General features: G+C 34.0%; 1 protein-coding gene across 3 annotated transcripts in view; it reads left to right on the top strand.

Annotated features, from left to right (window-relative positions):
• Window positions 1-19,817, top strand: part of LOC124541574 (AT-rich interactive domain-containing protein 5B-like) — a 76,906-nt gene that overhangs the window by 22,167 nt on the left and 34,922 nt on the right. For all 3 annotated transcript variants that reach the window (XM_047119491.1, XM_047119489.1, XM_047119488.1), the window contains exons 2-3: window positions 1,978-2,119; window positions 2,588-2,697. In XM_047119491.1, coding sequence (XP_046975447.1) covers window positions 1,978-2,119; window positions 2,588-2,697 — 252 coding nt within the window. The remainder of the gene's footprint in view (window positions 1-1,977; window positions 2,120-2,587; window positions 2,698-19,817) is intronic.

Genomic DNA, 19,817 nt, shown 5'->3' with positions numbered 1-19,817 from the left:
TACCACAAGCACCCAGACCCAAGACAACATAGAAAACTAATGATAATCTACCATTGACTCGGCCGGGAATCGAACCCGGGACCTCAGAGTGGTGTACCCATGAAAAACCGGTGTACACACCACTCGACCACGGAGGTCGCCACTTAATTTTCGGACCACTTAAATTTCGGACTACTTGGGTGCATTTTCAAATCATCCAGATCTTGGTAATCCAACTTAAGGCTTAAAGTGACGCAATATCCTATATTGCCACACCTGGTGCCACACCTGGCTAAAAATATGATCGTCTTCCCTACCACAACTGGTTTCAGTGGCGAATTATTGGTAAATCATTGTCAGATGGAGAATATGTCCTTAAGGTGCTTTCTATGAAGTTCAACACACCGTGCTTTTTTTTCGAATTGACTGTTTACTGTTGGCCAGAGTGGCCTCTACAGCGTCACCGGGCGGGGGGCGAGTCACAGAAGACTCTGCCGTCGCACAGTGGACTGTAAGAGTTGGTATATATTAGCGAAAAATTAGAAAATATTGATAGCGTGATTCAGAATTTTTAAATTTCATTTCATAATCTACTATCTATGTTTATATTATAAATACGAAATTAACCTTGTCTGTCTTTTCGTCTCGTGCTTTTTGACGGTTAAACCACTAAACGTATTATTAAAAGAATACAATAAAAAAAAAACGCTGCATTTAGGATCGGGTTCCATCACAGGACACTGTGTTAATGAAAAATAGCATAATTGTCCGAAAATTCCTAGTAAACTAAAAGTCGTATTGAGATGGTCATTTTTAATTTAAGTTAGGTACATTTCAACTTTTGGGGTACAGTGTGAGTTTCATCAAAATCGGTCTAGTAGTTTCACAGATTTTTTTTTTATTTTAAGTTCACTAGCTGTTTCTAAAATATTTTCCAGTATGGTTTCATGGAAACAGAAGCATCCTCGTGTGAGTCGTGTCTGTTGAGAAGAAACGTGGGAGTCGGTACGAAAATAGATCTTTAGAGTCGGATATCAAGAATATTTAAATAAAGCCTCAAGCTTGCCGCCCGTGGCTTTGCTCGAGTTTTAAGCGTTAGGCATTAAAAGTAGCCCATGTATTTACTTGGTGGTAGGGCTTCGTGCCAGCCCTTCTGGATAGGCACAATCCACTCATCAGATATTCTACCGCCAAACAATAGTACTCGGTATTGTTGTTTTCCGGTTTGAAGGGTGAGTGAGTCAGTGTAACTACAGGCACAAGGGTCGTAACATCTCAGTTCCTAAAGTTGGTGGCGCGTTGGCGATGAATGAATGATTAATGTTTCTGTCCAGCGCCATTGTTTATGGGCGGTGGTGACCGGACCTGATGGTTTGTGATATATAAATACAAATTCATTTTGTCGTAAGTACGGCATGATTGGGTTCGGATGGAGTACGATTAACAGTTTAATTAATTTATTAATGGACACACAGGATAACAGTACTTCAGCTATCGTTTGAATTAGCCAGCATCAAAGTTCCTTTCTTGGAAGATATACAATTACTATAAAAGTGTAATAAATTTAAACAAAAAACTAGTTTTTACAATCTTGGACGATTCAACAGAAATTTGTGTTATGGCTCATATTCTAATTAAGTCTAAGTGTTTTTATATTTTTTGTGCCCAATGCGCCCCTTGAAGGTTTAGATATGAACCTTTATAGGTATCTCTGTTTTCATGTTCGATGTTTTCTCTAGTCTTCACTTTTGACGACCTCCGTGGTCGACTAGGGTACTTCGGTTTTCATGGGTACGCCACTCGGTTCGCCAATCGGTACGGTTCCTGGTCGATGTAGAAAAAGTTTAATAGTTTTCTATGTTGTCTCAGGTCTGGATGTATGTGACGTCGTTACATCTGACTTTCCATAACACAAGTGCTTTAGCTACTCAAATTGGGCTCAGAGTGATGTATGTGATGTTGTCTAATATTTACTATATTGTTATAATCTTGTTTCAGCTGGTCGGTGCGCCCTGTGGGCACCACGGTCAATACACGTTCTACAAGGCGATCAGACTGACCGGGCCCAAGGAGAGGATAGTGGCCATCGGGGACTTCTTCTTCGTGAGGATATGGCAGGATTCAGAGCTGGTGTCCATAGGTAAGGTCTTTAATCTATCATTGGTATACCCAAAAGACCAAACATCAAAACATAATAATCAAAGCATTTTATCTTCGTGCTGATCACTCTGGGTGACGGGAGACCTGTGCACTGTGTGAAAACTATCATAACACCGGTACCGGGCTTATAAGACCCCTTTAAGAAACTGAATTCGATGTGATGTGATGCTGTAATGTGATCGAATTTTTTTTCTTTAGTGCGTTATGTGGTCCAAGAGACTCGTACGGGGTCTAAGGTCTATTTCTTCAGAGCGTGGTCAATGAGGCCCCGTATTAAGTAGGCACACTGTAATTCTGTTTTCAATTGGTATTATATTAATATATTTCTCGCTTTCCTACGATATGTCAAATAGATGTTACGGCCTTCGCAAGACATCGACGGAAAAATCTATGTTTTTTTTACCAAGGTGAATTATGAGTAGTTAATCTAATATACTTGTTTGTTCAGGCGAACTGCAACTGCTGTGGACGGACAGAGTCTCAGATCAGACCCTGGTCTCGCTGAGGCTGTACTTCTTGCCGGAGAACACGCCGGATGGCAGGGGCCTTCATGGGGAGGTGAGTCGTTTGTTACCTGATCGATGTTGTGGTGCTTTGGGATTGTCATCCTGATGGATGTTCATCTCTCATGATACTTCATCTCATAGTTAATACTCCAGTATTTTTATATGCTATGGGTTAGCTGACGAGCATATGGACACCCTGATGGTAAATGTTCACCACCGCCCATAGACAATGGCGCTGTAAGAAATATTAACCATTCCTTACATCCAATGCACCATCCACCTTGGGAACAGAGATGCTATGTCCCTTGTGCCTGTGGTTACACTGGCTCACTCACACTATGTACTGTTGTTTGGCGGTAGAATATCTGATGAGTAGGTTGTACCTACCCCGACGGGCTTGCACAAAGCCCTACCACCAAGGGAATCGTTCCAATTCATGAACGGTGTCGGATACATAACTGTGACGCCATACACAGTTATTATACTTAACAGAAAACTCGTTTTGTTAATTTTTGAGTGCTATGTATATTTTCCTATATGTAGCTATGTAAGGGTTTTATATAGAAGTTTATATAGTATGTATAAGAAGTAAGTTAAATCACGATATCTCAGTGGATCCCATATTTGTGTTGTTAAGGAACGCCTGCATATTTCAAAAATACCACGATTTCTGATGTAATAATTGTCATTACATAGTATAAAACAAAGTCGCTTACCGCTGTCTGTCCCTGTGTGCTTAGATCTTTGAAATGACGCGACGGATTTTGATGCGGTTTTTTTTAACAGATAGAGTGATTCAAGAGGAAGGTTTTTGTATACAACACATGGACAATATAGTAAAGAATATGGATAGTTTTAAAAGTTTCTAATGTGATGTCGTAATTAAACATATTCTTTAGTATAAATAGGGTAGCTAGTAGGTTATATATTTAGTTTAGTTAGATTGTATACATACCGAATGAATTTGAAAACAAAAAATATTATTGTAGGCTATGTTGCTCCTTATTATATCAGTTATCTGTCAGTGAAAGTCCCGTCAAAATCGGTCGAGCCAGTCCAGTATATGTACCGTATATGCATATGCATTGAGTATAAAAGGGCTATTTTAATATTACAAACAGACTCTCCAATTTTATTATATGTATATATATTTAATACTTGCGTGTTCAGTACTTGATATGAAAAGTATATTTAAATAATTACGTAATTCGTATAATTATAACGTAGTCTATGTAAATTATAATGTTTAAATAGAGACGTTGACTTTTTATTTTTTAATTTTGATAAAGAGTAACTAGTGAGTTTATACATCGCTAGGTTATTAAACATTTGTGCTATTGCTTTTTTCATGGTATCGGTTGGCGGACGAGCATATGGGCCACCTGATGGTACGTGGTCACCATCACCCATAGACAATGACGATGTAAGAAATATTAACTATTCCTTACATCGTCAATGCGCCACCCACCTTGGGAACTAAGATGTTACGTCCCTTGTGCCTGTAGTTACATTAGCTCACTCACCCTTCAAACCGGAACACAACAATACTAAGTACTGTTGTTTAGCGGTAGAATAACTGATGAGTGGGTGGTACCTACCCAGACGGGCTTGCACAAAGCCCTACCACCAGGATTGTCTCTTAAATATATTTGACTAGTGGTCGCCCGCGGTTTCGCTAGCGTTTCAGGGAGTTGGTTGTCACGTGTCAGGTAAAAAAGTAGCCTATGTCCTGCCTTGGAGTTCAAGTTAGATTCATAACAAATTTCATCGAAATCGGCTCAGCGGTTTGCTTGTGAAATAGTGACAGACAGAGTTACTTTCACATCTATAATATTAGTGTTGATTACATACAGCCTGTACATTTCCCACTACTGGGCTAAAGCCTTCTCTCCCATTATGGAGAGGGTTTTGGAACATATTTCACCACGCTGTTCCAATGCGGTTACATGGAATACACGTGTGGCAGAATTTCGATGAAATTAGACACATGCAAGTTTCCTCACGATGTTTTCCATCACCACTGAGCACGAGATGAATTATAAAGACAAAATAAGCAGATATATATAGTGGTGCTTGCCTGTGAAGCCGCAATCATCGGTTAAGATGCACGCATTCTAACCACTGGGCCATTTCAGCTGTCCATAGATTACATACCTACATATATAATAAGTTAGTGTCAGTTATATATGTTATGGAAACGAGTTAAGTTTGCTATCAAATGGGGTAACTGAGGGGGTTGTCTCAATAAACATTGGCGCTGTAAGAAATATTATCCACCCCTAACAACGGATACCCTTACGACCTTGGTAACTGTCTTATCCCTTGTGCCTGTATTAGGCGACGACCTCCGAGGTTCGGGTTCGATTCCCGATTCGATTAGTAGATTATCATTAGTTTTCTATGTTGTCTTGGGTCTAAGTGTTTGTGGTATCGTTACTTCTGATTTTCCACAACACAAGTGCGTTAGCTACTTACATTTATTACAAAACTATAATAATTATTATATTATTTGTTAATTAAAAATTAACTAATTAGGTAGGTATGTTGTAACGGTAAAACATACAAGTTATAATATATGCGTGTGTTCGCCTGTGAGTTAGTGGGGGGGGGGGTTGTTTCTAGGTAGTTCAAAGTAGCCTACGTCCTTTCCAAGGATTCAAACTTGCTTAATACCAAATACAATACAATGACTGTATTTTTAAATGTTGAAAAATAGTAACTACTGAGTTTCTTGCCGGTTCTTCTCGATAGAATCTAATTTCCGAACCATTGGTATCTTCGCTTAATATAAAAAAATAGTTGTTAAATGACGATTTCAAAAGTTCTTGTAAAAGCCGTTGATTGATTGATTTAAATTCATTTCATAGGTTTAGCCGTGAATACGTAACAGACATACAGTTGAATGCTTTCGCATTTATAATAATAATAAGTAAGTATGCATAGACAACAGTAGAAAAACAATTTTTTAAAGTAAAGATAAAAAAAATGATATGCAAACAAAGACACGGGCGCGAATGTTACAAAAAAAAAAAAACGTTCTAAAACCTCAAAAATCCCTGAGTTTCTACGAATAGCGCCGTCCCGCTCGCACCCGTCGCGCCGTCCCGCTCTAAGCCCTATTTGGTAACGCCAACTATTTCATGGATGAAATTACTGAGTGTGTGGCGCGTGTCATGAGCGACGAGCGATTTTATTATTGAATATATTTTATTGTTTTTTTTTTAATAATGATTTGAACTCACTACTGATATTTATTTTACACAAATTTATTTGTTTAAAGTGTATTTGTTTATTTTACACAAATATAGGTTTGTTTAAAATGTAATTGTTATTTATGTATGCAAGTGTAACTGAGAAGTACTCAGAACTATGCCAGCGTGTTTGAAAAAAAAATATTTTATAGAGTTTCTTCTTTTTTCAACAGTTATATTAAAATGTTTAAACATTCGTTATTTTAGTTTGTAGTTAAATAAGATTAGGCGTGAATTTGCCTATTTCGAGTAGTTTTCATATATGCGCGCGCTTGACGATTCAAAAGTGCTTGTAAAAGCCCACTAGAATAAAGTATATTTTGATTTTGATTAAAACATTATTTAAAAGTATAATTTAGATATAACCTCTTGTATGTCATTATTAGTTATTATTAGTTATATTATGCTGACATATTAGATTTCAATATGATCCATAAAAAAAATCAAAATTCTTTCACATACCTATCTGGGTTGTGTTGTAACTGACCGGATAATAAATGAAGGATATTCTATCAATGGAATTTATATCATTAATATGTCATTAAAACGCCTTAATTTTAATTAATACAATAAAACACAAATATTTATTCTTCACTTGCACCACGCCACAACACAATTGCTACACGTTGAACTGAAATCGTATCTTATTACTTAGGACACAAAGTTGAATATTAAATGTACGGCTTTTCAAGTAATTGTGTAGTACGTTATGGGACTGTACGGTGAATAACTCGTCTTGGTACTTTACCATTTTTGGTTTTTTAATTTATTTTAATGGCATTTAAATTTCAATTATAAATTTATAAGTTTTTTATGTCACGATAGAACCTTAGAATTGTGTGAGATAGCGGCCATTTTGATTTTATTTCAGTTTGTGAATATCATGGCCGAAGAAATAATCTAATTAATGTATTCTCTGTTATTCGCCAGAATAGCAAAATTTGGCAACGGTTTTAGCTCTGAGGTACGTTACGTATACGATGTTATTATTTTTGTTTTAATTTAAAGTGTTATATATAATTAATTGGTTTTAGAAAAAAACGATTATTTTGTGTAAAATTGAGGATTAATTTATTGGATATATATTTAGGATCTTTTGAATGTCGAATGATATAAGTATTATGATAAATTTGGATTGTAAAATACCTAAATAAATAAAATAAACTAGTTTTAGTTTTTTTTTTTCATATTTGTATATATTTAAGCATTTAATGTTATTAATTCTTATGTATATAAAAACATTCACAAATATAATAAACACAAAACTTGCATCATATTATTTGTTTCTTTCTTCGGTTCTATTCAGATGTAAAGTTTCTTCCAGAATCGGTATATTTCAGTTAATGAATAATTATTTTTATAATATTTATATCACTTTGAAAATAATAAAATAGTAAATCTATTCGTCTCCCCAGTCAGTCAAGTGTGACGAATTGTCAACTAAAACTCAAGTTAATTTATTAAATAAAGAAGCATTACACTTGACAGTTAAGTACTGACGTTGAGTACTCGTTATCTATACCACTGTTACTAGGTCATCCGTGTCCGGTCGTCTGTACATTTAATCATTTGACGAAATTTAATCAAAATTGATAAATACATGTAATTTAGTTCGATAATTAAGAGTAATCTGTCATAGAACCGGTTCGCCCTTGGCTGTGTATACACATCTCGACAAGTGCTCCGTATAAAACTGGTGGCTTGCCAAATATATAATCGACAGCAGATTAATGACTACAACCTATTAACATACCGCGAGTGTCATAGAAGATGAAGCAAGTCTCTTTAACTCGTTACTCTGTCCTCTTCATGGTTCTATTGATTCTGTATAACTAATATTTGGAAATTGCGTAAACGTTTCTTGCATAACGCTATCAATATACAATATGGCGTGCGTATATTTTATTTACAAATAAAACTAACTTCTTAACCTACTAAACGTTGAAATATCATAATACAAACATACAGATTTTATTTCTTATTATATGTATAATGTACTTATGAAATCAATTATAATTGTCAAGTCACTACTATGAATATGCTGACCTATCATATCTTTAACATAATTTATTGTATGAATTTTTTCACGTATTATAAAAGGTAATATAAATTTTGGTACGTTTTCCAACTGTTAGTTTAGTTTTGACCTTGTAACACATAAAACGCGTTTGTCGTCTTTAATTTTAGAGGCTAACTGTTAGTTATATAATTTACCATATATGTACATAGTAAAATATATAAATGCGAGTGACTCCGAACACCTGAGCAACGTATCGCACGCATTTACCAAAAAATGTCGACCATTAAATTTAAAAAATCAACATATATATACGAACGAAGTCGCGCTCGGGAGCTAGTTCGCGCTTCGATATGTTACATCACGATAGGACACGCATCTATTATTGACCTTTGTGATCGATTGAGATGTTACAGATGACACTCCGATAAAATTGTATTATTTGTAGTTATCTATTTTACAACCGCGACGGGAATGTACAGAAGTATATTTAAACGTTCGTAACTGTATGTAGATCTAAATCAATACAATACACGTATTTTTGGTGTATTATAATTAAGTATATGTTTTAACTGTATTATATTACAATATTGTTATTATAGTAACATATAGATTCCGTCCGTGGCTTTGCTTGCTTGTGTTGGGTTACGACTTATGACGATGCGTCACAAACAAACTTACTATTCCATTTTTAATATTAGTGATAATTGTTAAGTTACGTATTAACTTTATTTCTCATCTTAAAGAGTAATGATACAACTTAGTGTAAGATGAAGATAATCTCTGCGACCGAAATCGCAGTATTCAGCATCTACATTCTTACGAGCGCGATTGTACCTGAGGCTTAGATAACTTATCGCGTTATGTGAATAACATTGTTTAATGTGATATATGTGTTAACATGAAAATAGTTTACATTATTTTCTTCACAAAAATTATAACGTGACCATTTTTAAAATGCAATTAAAACTTTAATATCTTTGTAGAAGTATTATGATGCGTAGGTACATACCAGATTCGATCAGGTAATATGTACCTTTAGGAATGGATTTATTATTTTTAATTAAACAAGACTCTTTTCCAAAATAAAGAGTTTATTAATTTTGTATTATTAATAAAATATTGGCATGATTTGAAACAAGTATTAGTGAGCCACGACATCTGTTGATACATATAAAAACTATATAAATGTTTAAAAATGCTCTTAGTTAAATAGTAACACTATATTGTAACGATATATGTTTTCGTTTAAGATATATGTGTACTATGCTTATACTTCTAGTTACTTAGTGCAATACGATTTTAATTCTAATAAAACGGATATCGCGATAAGCAAACAAAACGTCGTAACTGAAATTCAATAAATGTTGCTTAGAACGTTGTCGAAACAACTTTCTTTTAAGGAAGTATCAAAAATAAAAATAATAAAAGATCAAGATTGTTCAACCGGGTATACAATACATTTGCTGCGATGCGCTCAAACCTTACGAACAAGAATGCATGGAGTCGTGTAATGACTTATTTTAATTATTATTTTTATATTTATTTTTATTTACATAAACATAAAAAATAAAATTTATTTAATAATCATAATAATGAAATAATATATCCTCTATTAAATAATGAGATGTTTTTAGTTAGCGTTTTGTTGCCATGTTCAATAATGTTTGTCAATTTGATACAACTATCAAAAGTGATTTATTATTTATTAGTTAGATTAATAGTTTTTGAATATGATTACGTATTATACCTTGACAAATATTCTTATAATGTAAACAGCATTAGAACACGTTCCGTATTCGTCAATATTACGTCGATAATAATAACAGACGCGTTCTATAAAACGTTGATGTTTGTAACGTAAAAATAAAATCCATCCAAATGGGCTTATCGAGCATTTTTTGTTATTAATTTACAGTATTAATTAAACGTAGTTACCAACGATTCGGAATGTAGATTATACCGAGAACGTGCAAAAAAATAAATAACTAGTTACTCTCACAAGATAACACATCAATTGTGATGTATTTAATTAAATTCATCGGTAATAAATAAAACTGATAATATTTATAAGTTTTAATGGTAAGGAATGATAACGAGACGGTTAGCTTGCAAGTAAACGTTGCGTTAATGGGTGTTTTATAGTAATTATCATATTTTTAAATTACTTAATTGATGCATTTGTACTAATGGAAGGTTTTTTAATGGTTACTATGTATATATGTTCGTATATTTGTGTTTATAATTCATCGTGAGGAAACCTGCGTGTCAAATTTCGTAGAATGCTGCGACATGTGTATTCTACCAACGTGCATTGGAACAGCGTGATGGTATATGTCCCAAACTTTCTCCTCAAAGGGACAGGAGGCCAGCAGTGGGAAATTTACAGGCTGTTATTGTATACATATACATAAATGTTGTTTTTTTTTGGTACTGTGTTTGAGGATTATTATCATTTGTAAATAATTATGTTGTAAAAATATATAAACTTCGATATATAATAGAAGCGAAACCAAATCGTCCTTATTGACGAGTTGTCGTATATGTATATCTTATCGTGGGTTCGCTCTGTGTAAATAACTGATAACGAAACGAGCGGTACAGGCGTAATGAAATGTTGAATAGTTTAGTTTCTATCGATTATGTTATTTTTAAATAAATAACATTAAATACTTAAATATATACAAATATGAACTAAAACTAGTTACTGTATACATCTTGACCGCGTTAATAAATTATTAAGTAATCTCTAAATATATATATATATATTTAAATAATAGTGTATATTATGTTGTGTAGTACGGCGACAAATACGCACCAAGATGAAAGTGTATGGCATTCTGACGTGAGTATGAGGATACAGCCTTATTGTCTTCTATATGCTTAGCTATTTATATAATGACAAAATAGCATACTATCTTTACTATAGCATGCGTAGCGTTTAGATTCATATATGAAAGTAATTACTCGGTGTGTACAAAATATGACCCCCATAGCCTATACATCGTCATCCATTAATTCTCAATAACATTCCTAAAGCTTTACGATTTTCGACACATATTTGCAATATAGTCAATACTCGTTTTTATCCGCAACTTCTCTCCCGTTCTAGTGATTGCTTGTCAGGTGTTATTCACATAATCTATATTAAAGTTATAAATATTAAAGTAACTCTTTCTGTCTGTCTGTTACTCTATCAAGACCAATGTGATGAAATATGTAATGAAGCAGACTTAAAATCAAAACGCGGGCGAAGCAGCGGGCGACTACTAGTATCTATATAAATTATATCCTTTTTGATATTCCGATCTATAAGCAGTCAGTGTAAAGCGTTTAAGAATAAAAACCATATATACATACATACATTAATTTAAAATATTTGAAGAAAAGAAGTAAGGATTGTCACAGTTTATAAATTATAACCAATAGAACGAATAAAACTAAGCACTAATCATATTCAAGTCCTTTAAGACAGCATTGTCTCCGCAATTAGTTTTAAAATATTCAACTTTTGTCCGCGACCGTCCAACAAAGTAATAATAATGATATTTTGTAAGTCGAACGATGTGAATACCTTTTTTAATGTCCGCAGCGATAAGCCGCGTCGAGCAGCGCTCCTCAAACTAATGTATTAACTCTTATTTATATTTGTATTGAACACGCACTGATTTACTGTATTTATTCGTTTGTATCTTAACATATGGTTGTTATTTTAATTAATTTTCATAATTAATGTACTTTTACTTTGTGAAATGCGGAAAATCATGTATATATTTATTCTATTTAAACGTTAAATTATTGCTTTTAAATGAACTGTAATTATATTACTTATTAAACTCAATCATGACACATTTCAAGTGTCACTGTATCAGTTATGTGGGCGTAAAGATGACAGGTATAAACGCTCGGACACTATAATAGATTTTTTTATGGTATATGTTGGCGGACGAGCATATGGGCCACCTGATCGAAAGTGATCGCCATCACCCATAGACGCTGTAAGAAATATTAACTCTTCCTTACATCGTCAATGTGCCACCAACCTTGGGAACTAAGATGTTATGTCCCTTGTGCCTGTAGTTACACTAGCTCACTCACCCTTCAAACCGGAACACAACAATACTGAGTACTGTTGTTTGGCGGTAAAATAACTGATGAATGGGTGGTACCTAGCCAGACGGGCTTGCACAAAACCCTACCACCAAGTGATTATTCATTTATTTATTGACATAGAAATACAATTAATACACTACAAATAATCACCTAGGACTTAGCATCGTTAATTTTTTTTTAATCCTTTTTAAGTTACATTGATTGATAATATATGAAATTAAATACTAAAAGAAAACAATTATGACATTTTTATCGCTTGTCAATAAGCTTAATTAATAATTCGTTTTATCAACAAAAGTATTATTATTATTTTAATTTCATCGTTATCTCCAACGAAATCTGGATGAGAGTACTAGTATCGAAATTACTGTTGTATCGTAAAATAAGAAATGAAATATTCACCGATAACTTTACGAGGTCAATGACACAATTGCGCTTGTAGATATGAACGCCGGTGAAATTTACAATTTTTCATCCATTTATGGTCTTATAGAAAAAAGGTTATAATTAAAAAATATAACATTGTCTATATTCTACTGTTGTAGTGTCTCTGTTCGTATACTTTGTTACATTAAGTACACATACTACTGATATTATAAATGTAACTCTGTCTGTCTGTCTATCTCATTTCTACGCCCAAATTACTACACAGATTCAAATGAAATTTGGTACACAAATAGTCTAGAGTCTGAGAAAGGAAAGTAGCGTTGTAAAGGGTTGAAAAGGGTTGTATGAAAGTATAGTAAGTACTAAATCATGTTAGATCTAGACGCTAAAACATATATTTTAACTTACAAAGTATCATATCATGGCCCCAATAAGAAGTGTTTTTGTATTTTACGCGAGCAAATTCGTGGGTAACAGCTATTCAGTATTATCTTTGGATTATAACGACTTAATATTAATATATTATGTAAATAATTAATATAGAATACATAATAAATTTAAAAAAAGAACAAAAAATATATTACATTTATAATTTTGGAATAGTTCAAGTACGATTCGACTCCGCGTCACCCGAATTCGGCAATTATTTGACAGCGACAAAGAACAGGGCTGCCAACGTTCACGGATTACACTTTTAAAGATGGAACCGATTTATCGTTCGAAATTTGAATTTGAATTTTTGAATTAGTTCGATTGCCTATCGTCTTAAGCGATTGCAATGTTAATGAGTGTGATGCTTTAACGATGTCTATATGTTTATCTGTTATTACTACATACATACATATTGAAAAACAGTAACTACTGAGTTTCTTGCCGGTTCTTCTCGGTAGAATCTACTTTCCGAACCGGTCGTTTCAGAAGTGCTTGTAAAGGCCAACTTGACCTAAGTTTGTTTTGATGTTGTTATAAAACAAAGGCCTTCGGCCGCGTCTGTCATTTTGTTAGCGATAAACTCCAAAACTTCTGAACTGATTTTTATGCGGTTTTCACTAATACACAGTGGGAATCATGAGAAAGGTTTAGGTATATTGGTTTATTTAGGTTTTTGTGCAAATAAGTGAAAAAATGTCCGCTAGTATATACCTAAGTAATCATAATTAGTTTATTATAGTTATGAAACTATTCCCGCGCCTCGGGGGTGGGATAGACTCGCATCCCGTTACGGCGAAGTGCAAGACGCTGTGTCATGACGTCACGCCCCCCCTCCGGTACCGCTCTCTGCTCCCATGTGTTTTAGATCTTACTACCTACCCGCCCCGGCTTCGCACGGGTGCAATACTGATACTAGATATACAACAGAATTTGTTTATTTACGACGTCACATTGGTAACATCTAAAATTAATAGTGTTTCTTTACTATATTGTCCATGATAAATACATGTTTTTTTTTTATGGTGTAGGTTGGCGGACGAGCACATGTGCCACCTGATGGTAAGTGGTCATCATCACCCATAGACAACGATGCTGTAAGAAATATTAGCTATTCCTTACATCGTCAATGCGCCACCAACCTTGGGAACTAAGATGCTATGTCCCTTGTGCCTGTAGTGTAGTTACACTGGTAACACAACAATACTGAGTACTGTTTGGCGGTAGAGTAACTGATCAGTGGGTTGCAACTACCCAGACGGGTTTGTTTGCATAACAAATTACATAAGCCCCATAAAAGGCAAGCGAAGCCGCGCGCAACAACTAGTATATTTACAACAAACAACAAGTTACAAGTATACAGACGCAGGCCTCCTCTTCCTCCACTAAGTAAAGTAAAGTCTGTACATTTCCCACTGCTGGGATAAGACCTCCTCTTCCATTAAGGAGAGGGTTTAGAACGTATTCACTAAGTCTTGGATAATGATTTAAGTAGACTTTAAAATAAAGTCGTTTCTCGAAACGGTTTTTTTTTTAATTGTCTGTAACCTAAGAAGTTTGGTAACGTTTTATTGTTTGTAAGGGTGTACTTCCCGTTTGATCCCGTTTCGATTTGAACCACACAGCCACCCTTAAACCCAGGTGGAAAAAACGTATGGCTTTTTTTATAGTCGTTTTTGTAATTCAGTATAGATAAATGAGATTTTAAGACTATTAAGTTTAGGTTTGTACGCAATGTTTCTATAGTATATGAAGGTATATACATTTGAGAAAGATTTATTATACATATTTATATATGATACTAGCTGTGCTTTCGAACTTGCACTCGTTTGAATTTAACAAAGAAAAATAATATGATTTTAGCCTAAGTTAATTCTTATTATATCAGTTATCTGCCAGTGAAAGTCCAATCAAAATCGGTCCAGCCGTTCCAGAGATTAGCCGGAATAAACAGACAGACAGATAAAAATTGTAAGAAAAAGTTATTTTGGTATACATACATAAGCATTCAGTAAAAAGGGCTGTTTTAATATGACAAACAGACACTCCAATTTTATTATATATATAGACTAGTATTCGCCCGAGGTTTCGTTCGCGTATTAGCGCGTTAGTTGTCTAGTTTTAGGGATGAAGAGTAACTTATATCCCTTCTTGGAGTTCAAATTTGTTTCGTACCAAATTTCATCAAATTTCGGACGGACGGACAGAGTTACTTTCAGATTTATAATATTAATATACAAATATAGGTAAGCCCTTTATGAACTTTATGTATGTATGTATATACGACAGTTTTAGACAGCTATAAGTGTGTGTATATTTTGCAAGGAGCTGAGATGGCCCCGTGGTTAGAACGCGTGCGTCTTAACCGATGATTACGTGTTCAAACCCAGGCAAGCATCGCTATATATATGTGCTTAATTTGTGTTTATAATTCATCTCGTGCTCGGCGGTGAAGGAAGACATCGTGCCTGCGTGTGTCTAATTTCATCGATATTTTGCCACGTGTGCATTCCACCAACCCAAATTCGAACAGCGTGGTGGATAATGTGCCAGCATGCCCAGCAGTGGGAACTTTACTTTACTTTTATATTTTGTAAACATTTATTTTGCTTCTACTTTGCGTCAATAGATGTCGTTATTCATATGTTTACGCCATATTGTAGCATCACGGTAGGAAACCTTCACAAAAGATATAGGCCCAGAGTAGTGGCATATTTCCATGGTGCGATGTTTCTCGCGACGTTATGTCGTCCGACATAAAGGCCCCCATGGCCCCATCTATATAATCGATCTTACTGTTTGTGATACGAAACTCGATTTGATGTTATCAATCGATTTAACGGAACGTGTGTGCGATTGCTCATTGCATAATATATAATTTACATATATAGTTATATGTATACGGTATATAATTCTGGTAACAACAATAGTATAACATACAGCTAGTTACACTTTACTCCCTAAAGGGGTGAATTAAAATAGTATACCTATGTCCTTTCGAAACACGTAAACTATCTCCTATAACAAATTTCATCAAATTCGGTTCAGCGGTTTGTCGTGACAGACAGAGTTAATTTCACATTTATAATGTAATATTAACTATTAATAATATTAGTGATTATCAAATCTATATTTTATACATTAATGTTGCTACTCTTAATAAGTTTGCATCGATATTATTTCCGAACGCATCCGTAAACGTCAAACATGGCCGCCATGAACTGTCATATCATAGAATTTCGCGGAATTATTGAAATATCTCGATTATACGAATTTTGTATATATCTCGTCGGTATATATGTATTATTAGTATATAATTGTGGATAGCTTTCGTAGAACTTCACGAAATTATTAATAATATTTTTAAATTAATATTGTATTTTTTATTATTACAGTTATTAATTACGGGATATTTACCGTGTTATGTGTTATATGTACTTATGTGCTATATTATTATGTATATTATAACATAAATGTGATCGCATTACGTGCCTTTCGGTCGCAGTCGGTCAACGGCTCAGGTTTTTCTCTCGAAGCGAGTGAGCCCGCCCTTGGCCCCTTTGCATCGTATTAATAATAATAATAATTCGTTGTTTTTTTGTGTAAGTGATGCTGTTTTATGATATTTACGTTATTTGGTTAACTGTTAAATATATTATATTAATCTACGATTACATAATTATGTATTATAAAACTAAGTCTCCCGGTCGCATGTCTGTCAGTGTGTATATTATAAAACAAATGGCCGGCCGCATCTGTCTGTTTGTAAGTTTGCGTCAAAATCCAAATCTAGTGAACGGATTTTCATGCGGTTTTCACTAATAGATAGAGGGATGCATAAGGAAGGTTTAAGTATATGATTTATTAAGGTTTATGTGTAAATAAGTAGAAAAAAGAAGGAAAATTGTTGAACGTGTAAAAAAGCAACAAAATATATAAATGAAAGGTAATCTCAAGAATATAAATTTCATTGTTACACTAATTGGTGGATTATACGTCTCTGGTAAGATTAGTCCCAGCGCTGGGCAAATATCTCCTATGCAAATAATATAATCGTAATATTGGTCCTCTGCGAGGCGGATATCTGTGTCAGGATTACAACTATATAAGTTTCCTGGTCATGTTTCTTGACCAATTGTTTCCTTTTTTTTTTAAATGAATATTGTCAAACGGATTCGAATCTGCGTCTTAATATAGTTTAGTGATGTCCTGACCTCGTTTGCAAATGAATCTTGATTTCTGTGGGAAGTTAAAACATAGCAGAGTTTATATAAATTATCTCATGTAAAGGTCTCAGTCTAGGATTGGAACCTTTACGTGCTGTCCGGGGCACTGGATAGATACTGGTCTGAATTATTTTCTATATGTCCCGGGAATCGAACCTACGATCCCACAAGTTAGTCAATGCAGTCAAGTTACATTGTCTATATATCACTAACAACTTAATTATAAATGTGTTAAGTATATACAATGTATGATCATTAAATGTGTATTATGCTACGTAAGTGGTGATACAGCACTCGACGGTGAGCGGTACCAACACTGATGTATCGTCAGAGCAACGTAGAAAGTCCGATAATTACACTGGCTCACCAACCGATGGTACCACCGTTCGATTTAGAATACGTAACGTCTAAACAAAATGACCTAATGCAAATAAAAAAAAACCTATATTTTCTCATACCAGACCTAGGCTCAGATATCAAAGAAATAAACTTAAAAAATTAATTGATTATTACATCACAGTACCGACAAAGGAAAATGAACCTTACGCCCTACAAAATAAAGTTCAAATATTCATATAAACGTATTAATAAAAATAATTTAAACCTTAACAACTAGAGCTTAGAGTTGTAAATACAATGACAGCGTTCGTAAATTCGACTCACGTCCGTTTGTCAAACGACAGAAGGTAATAAGTGCTTGTATTTTTATACGATTTTGAGCTCTATTGCAATTGATTAAGGTTGGTATTTAATTGTATCGGAGTCGTCGTTGAGTTGTCGATGTGTGTGTGACCATAAAATTAGATGTTCCTGTGTGCGTATATTAAAGGTTGTTCGGTTGAGCTGTATGATATTGTAACTCGAATCGTTGTTAGGTATTTGTATGTGATTTTTTTATTGAGGTAACTCCGTTGTCGAGTCCCCGGTTCGATTCCCGGAGTCAATGTAGATAGAGGTCATTAGTTTTCTATGTTGCCGTCGTTGCGTTATATTTCCATAACACAAGTGCGTTAGCTGCTTACATTGGCATCAGAGTAATTTAATTCGTCCAATACAAAAGAAAAAATATTACAGAATAATTTAGTTTTGATAATTATAATTGCAAAAAAAGGTTACTCATTATTGATAGATCATATATAGTAGAATATGACGTGTTTAATCTAAGAAGCTATGTTGTTACTGTTCACAAATGATTTAGTATCTAATAACCTATTGTATAGTTTGTCATCTAAGTATCGAAAATTAGCCTTTATTTTAATACGGCTTTCATCAATAAATAGTATGTATGTATAATACGTGCATTATACAATAAAGACAATAATACTTGTGTATAGTCGTGTGAAGCTAGAACGGTGTTTAAAACATCCCCAAGCGACTCTCGGGTGAGATTTTACGTTATGTATAAATTCTGAACAATATTTTACACTTTATATTTAAACATTTCGTTTAATTTAATTGTACAACAAAGTTTAAAACAAAGACGCTTAACGCTGTCTGTCCATATGTATGCTTAGATCTCTAAAATTACGCAACGGATTTTGATGCCATTTTTTTTTAATAGATATATTCGAGAGGCAGGTTTTTGTATATAATACATGGGCAATATAGTAAAGAAACAAGAACAAATTTGTAGTATGTTTTGTATAAGTATTGAACACGTGCGCAGCCGGGTGTTTCTATTTGTGTATAATTTGTGGAATTAAATTTAGATTTCGAAAAAATATATATATTTTAAATGATCTCGTAGATTTACGAGTTACAACGTTGTCGCCGTGAACCGCATAAATATCAATGTACAATCGAGGTAATTTCACTCTTCGCTATAGTGTGAGGCGCGCGGGTTTGCTCGCGTTTTATATTTTATTTATTTTTCAAGTTTTGTTTGAATTTTGTATGTGATATTTTTGAGTTATTATTTTATGATTGCCACACCTTTATAGATAGAGAGAAGATTTTTTTGTATTTTTTTATATTTTGGTGTTTGTTTTTTAATGTAAGAGGCAGGCAGTCTGGCAAATAATCAGATGGTCAGAGCGCCACCAACCTTGAGAACTAATGTGTTATATGTCCCTTTATACTGGAAAACGACAACACAGTATTACCTGTTATCTAGCCTGTCTTGCTTGCCTTACCACCTTCACAAATAAGCCACCTGTTAAGGTGTTAAGTGGTCACCATCGCCTATAGCACTTTACGAAATAATACATCACCTTGGGTATACCCATCACCCTATACATTATTTTAATAAGACTTTTAAAGATATTTGTATTTCATTGTTATTGATTAAAATAAATATATTTACATAAACATATAAATATGAGAAAACATCACATTCATTACTCTGATCCCAATGTAAGTAGCTGAAGCACTTGTGTTATGGAAAATCAGAAGTAACGACGATACAAGCACCCAGACACAATTCAACATAGAAAACTAATGACAATCTACATCGACTCGGACGGGAATCGAACCCGAGGCCTCAGATTGGCGTATCCATGAACACCGGTGTACACACCACTCGATCGCAGAGGTAATATTTAGCTCAGGTATTATGACGAATGTTATGATTCTGGGAAAACGTTTTCGTAATTGTTTTATTACTTTCAGATATTAACACAGACAAACAAACACATTGTACCTGCTTATAATGTTAGAATGGATTGTTAATTATAATGAATTTATTAATTAATTATATACGAATATAATTTTGTATATAATAACGAATGCACAGCCTACTATAGGTTTCATG

Source organism: Vanessa cardui, chromosome 28 (assembly GCF_905220365.1).
Source record: "Vanessa cardui chromosome 28, ilVanCard2.1, whole genome shotgun sequence".
NCBI classification, from domain to species: domain Eukaryota; kingdom Metazoa; phylum Arthropoda; class Insecta; order Lepidoptera; family Nymphalidae; genus Vanessa; species Vanessa cardui.
The sequence above is the reverse complement of the archived record's forward strand: the minus strand, read 5'-3'. Positions and strand labels throughout refer to the sequence as shown.